Below are 7,103 nucleotides of genomic sequence, written 5' to 3' on the forward strand. Positions count from 1 at the left end.
GTCTACTACAAACTGTTGTATTCAGCACATGTGACAAATACAATTTGATTTGAAGGCCTGATTCATGCAGTCTCCTCTGAACAGTTGATGTTGAGATGTGTCTGTTACCTGAACTCTGTAAAGCATTTATTTGGGCTGCAATTTCTGAGGCTGGTAACTGTAATGAACTTATCCTCCTCAGCAGAGGTAACTCCGGGTCTTCCTTTCCTGTGGCGGTCGTTATGAGAGCCAGTTTCATCATAGCGCTTCATGGTTTTTGCGATTGCACTTTAAGAAACTTTCAAAGTTCTTGAAATGTTCCGCATTGACTGACCTTCACGTCTGAAAGTAATGATGGACTGTCATTTCTATTTGGTTATTTGAGCTGTTCTTGCCATAATATGGACTTGGTCTTTTACCAAATAGGGCTATCTTCTGTATACCACCCCTATCTTGTCACAACACAACTGATTGGCTCAAATGCATTAAGAAGGAAAGAAATTCCACTAATTAACAAGGTACACCTGTTAATTGAAATGCATCTCATGAAACTGGTTAAGACAATGCCAACAGGTGCTCAGCATATGTGGGCACTCCTTCAAGACTGTTGGAAAAGCATTCCACGTGAAGCTGGATGAGAGAATGCCTAGAGTGTGCAAAGCTGTCATCAAGGGAAAAGGTGGCTAATTTGAAGAACCTAAAATATAAAATATATTTTGATTTGTTTCACACTTTTTTGGTTACTACCTGATTCCATATGTGTTACGTCATAGTTTTGATGTCTTCACTATTATTCTACAATGTAGAAAATAGTAAAAAAAAAGATCATCCCTTGAATGAGTTGGTGTGTACAAACGTTTGACTTTTACTGTACGATGCTCACTTTTATACATGCCCCCATAGTGACCTCACATAGCGACAGGATGGAGGTGTTCTGGGCTCGGTTCAACCAACGCACACCGATCTTCTCCTCTGTGACCCATTTCACCATGGTTATGTAGTAGTCACTATAGTGGACAAAGGGCCATTGGGACAAAATTATATTTATATTTTTAATTTAAAAAACAAAATAATATGCTGCCAACTGGGGCTTAATGAACGACATGTTGCGATCGTTGTCTTTTTTAATTGAACATGCTGGTCTCTTCAAAGAAACAAGATTGTTCAATTGATACCTTTTTTCAAAGCTGTTGGGAGGTCGCAGTTCAGTTGTCTGGGATCCCCCATCCAAGGTGATGACGTAAAGCTTAACTGTGGGATTGACCTGCCCCACCTAAAACACAAATAGAAAAACCACATGCGCAACAGTTTTCAAAGTGCTCACCCACCATTGAGAGCACGGAGAGCACACACATGGTACATAGAAGACTTTATAATTTAAACATAGAAGGCATGTACAGTTGTAACGGCTGTCTTCGTCGTCAGACGAAACAGAGAAGTCATCGTCTGAGAAAGTGGACCAATACGCAGCGGAGTTAGTGTTCATCATTGAAGTTTAATGGACGAAAGAACACTATACACAAAAACTAGAAAACCGACAGCCAAACAGTCCTGTCAGGTGCAAACACTAAACAGAAACAATTACCCACAAAACCCCAACGGAAAAACAGGCACTTATGTGTGACTCCCAATCAGCAACAACCAACAACAGCTGTGCCTGATTGGAAGCCACACGGCCAAAATCAATGAAACAGACAACATAGAAAATGAGCATAGAACGCCCACCCAATGTAATACCCTGGCCTAACCAAAATAAAGAACAAAAACCCCTCTCTATGGCCAGGGCGTTGCAACAGTTTGTGATATACAGCCCCACAACATTCTGCTATGTACTTGTCATGTTTTGAAATGCCAGAGTTCATAAACAGTCCCTCATCAGAGAATATAATGACCAGGGAGAATCACAAATGGAGCAAGCAAGAGTTGTGTTGCGCAGAAGCCTTCAAGGCCCATCTTAACTAGGCTATTGTTTTCTCCCAGATGAGCTCAGTCCTCCCCTTAAAACATGCAGCTCATTAGTCTATCAGGGCTGGAGGAGTCCCATACCACAGATCCTAACTTGAAGATGACAGGAGTCAAACTTTGGCTTTCACTGCACTGATATTGCCAACCCCATTATAGCCTTGCTCCGCTATTCTCTTTTTTTCCGGCATAATCGGGTCTCTGGATGAAAGGAAAAAACAGTATGCCAACTGATATTCCAAGAGAAATGAATTATCTTCTTCGCCGACTCCCTCGATATTAGCCTGCCTCTCTTGTGGGTATGTGCAAAATTCTCATTGTATATGTGTGTGTATGTGCGTACTGTTGTACGTGTGTGTATGTGCGTACGTACGTATGTGCTTGCCTTACCCTCAAGAGCAGAGGATGGTAGAGCATTACCTCTCCTTACCATAGCATATCACAGCACTTCCCGCCTAACGCTACAGATCCCTACAACCGCCACCACTGTGCGTTTCAAAGGAACCCGGTCAGCGCTGATATGAATAAAACAAGAAAGGATTTTTTTTAACCAGGATGAAAAAGCTAAAGCCAAAAAGCCCTGTGCAGGTTTAATTATTCATTCCACCTGTAATTTGATGAAGCTGTTTCTTCTTTATGCCCTCTGGAAGAGCCAGGAGAGGGCTTTGGGTACATGGGTACTCTACACAGAATATGCTTGTTAAATTTAAGAGTCTGGTAAGTACACCGTGCTGCTGAGTGGAACAAACTACCACAGCAACTCAAAGCCATAACGACCTTAACTTCATTTTTTTTTTATCTCAAAAGCTGGCTGATGATTGAACAATAGAACCATTTTTCATGTCTGTATCTACGTAATGTATTTGTATCTACAGTATACTGTTTTCAGCTGAAATAAAAGATCCCAGAAAGTTTCCATATGCACAAAAGCTTATTTCTCTTAAATGTTGTGCACAAATTTGTTTACATCCCTGTTAGTGAAAATGTTTCCTTTGCCAAGATAAACCATCCACCTGATAGGTGTGGCATATCAAGAAGCTGATTAACCAGCATCCGGCTTCTTCACCTGTGGGATCGTCTGAGACCAGCTACCCGGGCAGCTGATGAAACTGTGGGTTTGCACAACTGAAGAATTTCTGTACAAATTGCCAGAAACCGTCTCAGGGAAGATAATCTGAGTGTTCGTCATCCTCACCGGGGTCTTGACCTGATAGCAGTTCGGCGCCGCAACTGACTTCAGTGGGCAAATGCTCCCCTTCGATGGCCACTGGCACACTGGAGAAGTGTGCTCTTCATGGTTTCAACTGTACCGGGCAGATGGCAGACAGTGTTTATGGCTTTGTGTGGGCGAACAGTTTGCTGATGTCAATGTTGTGAACAGAGTGCCCAATGATGGACGTGGGGTTATGGTATGGGCAGGCATAAGCTACGGACAACTAACACAATTGCATTTTATAGATGGCACTTTGAATCCTGAGGCCCATTGTCGTGCCATTCATCCACCGCCGTCACCTCATGTTTCAGTATTACAATGTTCGAGGATCTGTACACAATTCCTGGAAGCTGAAAATGTCCCCGTTTTTCAATGAACTGCATACTCCCCAGGTATGTCACCCATTGAGCATTTTGGGATGCTCTGGATCGAAGTGTATGACAGGGAGTTCCAGCAACTTCGCACAGCCATTGAAGAGGAGTAGGACAACATTCCACTGGCCACTATCAACAGCCTGATCAACTGTATGCGAATTAGATGTGACGCGCTGCATGAGGAAAATGATGGTCACACCAGATACTGACCGGTTTTCTGATCCAGGCCCCTACATTTTTTTAAGGTATCTGTGACCAACATATGCATATCTGTATTCCCAGTCATGTGAAATCCATAGATTAGGACCTAATGATTTTAGTTCAATTCACTGATTTTCTTAAATGAACTGTCACTCAGTAACATCTTTGACATTGTTGCATGTCGCATTACACATTTTTGTTCAGTGTATGTATTGTTATAATGTTTTTTGCTCCATGCACTTTAAGGACCAAAATGAAAAAGGTCTCTGACTTGATTGTGCTACCTCTTTCCCAAATCAATCAGTCAATCAATCAATCAAAAGCACTAGAATTTCACAGTCAGTCAGAGTCAGTGACAATAGCTGTGTGTCCTGTTTCTGAGTACAAAAGTAGGACCCCCTATGGGCAGCTAATTGTTTCTTTATTCTCTGGACCTGCAAGGGTTGACCTAACCCCACTATGAAATTTGAGTAGAGTAATATACTCTCTACGTCCTTGAAGTGGTAGTATTGCTAGACCAACCCTACACTGGAATAAAGATAATGCTGGGCTCATTTGTATTTTGGGGTAAGGATTAGGGCTGTTATGGTGACTATATTACCGCCAAACTGGCAGTCATGAGTCATGACATCAGTCGAATTCCACATAACCGTTTAGTCACGATAACTAGGATTCTCCAAGCTCTGATGCTGCTGATGGTCATTAGTAGCCTACCAAACTTGCTAACTGCCTGGTATTCCGCACTCCATTGTTCCTCTAATCACTCTGACATCAATGCAAATGTAATCGAAAATCTAATCAAACACTTCATGAGAGCCCAGGAGCTCATGTTGCGCAACATTTCTTTGGGCTATGCAATTGTGTGAGAGTGTTGATGGCCTCTAGGCTTACAATATTTATTTCTCAACTTTCCTAATATTAAGCACATTGCTTCGCTTTAGAACAAGAGTATAGCCATCCTGGCTGACATGAAAAGGAGCCACGGGAAAAGCATTCTCCTTTCACTATTTACAGTAAGTGCATATAACATGCTTTTTTTTTTAACCCTGCCCCTATTCCAAGACAAGTAATAATAATGGTGATAATGGTCCATTCTAAATCAAAACTAATTTCACACATATATTATTTAGTATATGTAAAGACAAGATGAACCTTTTCAAGTGTGAGTTCAAATATCTCTCACTGTCGCACCGGCATTAGTTTTTTCGTGCGCGTGACGTCAGAATGCTCTCACTGTTCCAAAATGTGATTGTTATGCAACAGGACAGTTACCCGCGCTGCCCTCAAACCAAGGCCCGCTGCCTGCTAATTATCTATAGGCTGTCAATTTCAAATGATTTTCTAACAAGTTTTATTTTCTAACAACAGTTTGAATTGAGGTATGTACCGCCTGCTCGTTAAGTCGCATAAGAAGTAGATCATTTCACTCTTGTGGACAATTTATGTTTGAGCGGATAAACTTCTCTCTTCAACGAGAGCCCAAGCACTTCCCTAGTGTTTTCCCAGATCAAGTATAAAGACATTGCACATCTCTAGTCAGAACAGGCCTTGCACAAACGTTTTCCCCCAGCACATTTTATGGCTGGCGCCTGCATTGGATCATAATGTATTTACTGTTTTATTCAAATGTTTTCAAGTACTTGTAACGACCGTCCAAAGGAGTAGACCAAGGTGCAGCGTGGTGAGTGTTCATCTTATTATTTATTATAAATCACAACACTGAAACAAAATCATAAACAAATGACAAACGACCTTCACATCTCGCAGGCTATAACGAGCAGTACAAAAATAAGATCCCACAACTACAGGTGGGGAAAGGCTGCCTAAGTATGATTCCTAATCAGAGACAACGATAGACAGCTGCCTCTGATTAGGAACCATACTCGGCTCAACACAAAGAAATAGACACCATAGAATGCCCACCCCACACCCTGACCTAACCACATAGAGAAACAAACCGTCTCTCTCAGGTCAGGGCGTGACAGTACTGCTGACAAATCATGCATTCCAATTATTGCATAGATTGTAATGTACACATATGATGTGTGTAAAATACTTTATGAATGTCCTGATTACGATGAGCTAATGCTAAGCTATTTGCCGGCTATGTGTGGTGCCATGTCTGTTGACATCATACAATGCATTCTGGTTGTCATGTAGGCGTCTGTCAAACCAAAGATGCTATAACAAGGGATAGTTCACTCGACTGACTTATGGTGCTTTCAAGACAACTGTGAACTCGGAAAAATACTAGGTAAAATCATGACATCAATGATCTTCAGGTCAGAAAGTCAGAGCTCTAGAAAGAGGCCTGAGTTCCCGAGTTGGAATTCCGAGTTGGATGACCGTTCAAAACGATTTTTCCCCAGTCGGAGCTCGTTTTTTCCGTGATCCCAGTTGTCTTGAACACACTGAAGTCAGAGATTTCCCATTTCCCAGTTGTTTTGAACACGGCATCAGATTGTAACTTTGGTACCTCAGGATTGCCAGCTCAGTCCCCTTTCCAGGGGTTTATTTTTATTTAGCGTATACACTTCTCTTGTGTTTGCTCCCCATTTACTGATAAATCCCACATCATAGTAATATTTCCTGCATCATATTCCCCACAATACCTTCCCCCATTTCTACCCCAATGGACTTGTGTCTTATAGTGAATGGCATTCTGGGATTAGGGAGTATTCACCAAGTCAAATATACAGTAAACAAACATGGCTGCCATCATTTACATTTACATTTACATTTAAGTCATTTAGCAGATGCTCTTATCCAGAGCGACTTACAAATTGGTGCATTCACCTTATAATATCCAGTGGAACAACCACTTTACAATAGTGCATCTAAATCTTTTAAGGGGGGGTTAGAAGGATTACTTTATCCTATCCCAGGTATTCCTTGAAGAGGTGGGGTTTCAGGTGTCTCCGGAAGGTGGTGATTGACTCATAAAGAATTTAGCTGCTGTTAGCTTAGCTGACAAGCATTTATTTTCTTAACAACATTACATTAGTCTCTTGTGCTCACCAGAGAAGTGGTACATTGTAAACTAGTCCAGCTGTTAGGTCGCTAACTTATGTTTTGTTTTTTGTCAGCGCAACCTGTTATTTAGACTGGTTTATTGAATGAGTTTGGCTGTGGATGTGTTCCATCTGATGCTTGGATGATGAAGTTCGCATTTATCTTTTACAATAAAAGGTCAAATTGAGGAATAAAGTTTAAGACCTTTATTTTCCATCAGTACAAAAAAAGATTTAGATGCTGTTCAGACAACAATGCTGTTTAAACGCATTTGTTACGTCTTACGTTCTGTTGCTACTGTTCCAATCACATATGTGAGATCGTATGCTGCAGGGACCACTCAACAATGATCACAAATATGT

At 41.3% G+C, this 7,103-nt stretch overlaps 1 protein-coding gene across 1 annotated transcript in view; it reads right to left on the reverse strand.

The window, feature by feature from the left end:
- LOC106586116 (inactive dipeptidyl peptidase 10) overlaps window positions 1-7,103 on the reverse strand; it is a 71,481-nt gene that overhangs the window by 24,979 nt on the left and 39,399 nt on the right. Inside the window, exons 10-11 of the mRNA XM_082969264.1 lie at window positions 1,155-1,252; window positions 863-986 (exon numbers count right to left, since the gene is read on the reverse strand). Of these exons, the coding sequence (XP_082825390.1) occupies window positions 863-986; window positions 1,155-1,252 (222 nt within the window). The remainder of the gene's footprint in view (window positions 1-862; window positions 987-1,154; window positions 1,253-7,103) is intronic.

Source organism: Salmo salar, chromosome 25, assembly GCF_965601325.2.
Source record: "Salmo salar chromosome 25, fSalSal1, whole genome shotgun sequence".
Lineage (NCBI taxonomy): Eukaryota > Metazoa > Chordata > Actinopteri > Salmoniformes > Salmonidae > Salmo > Salmo salar.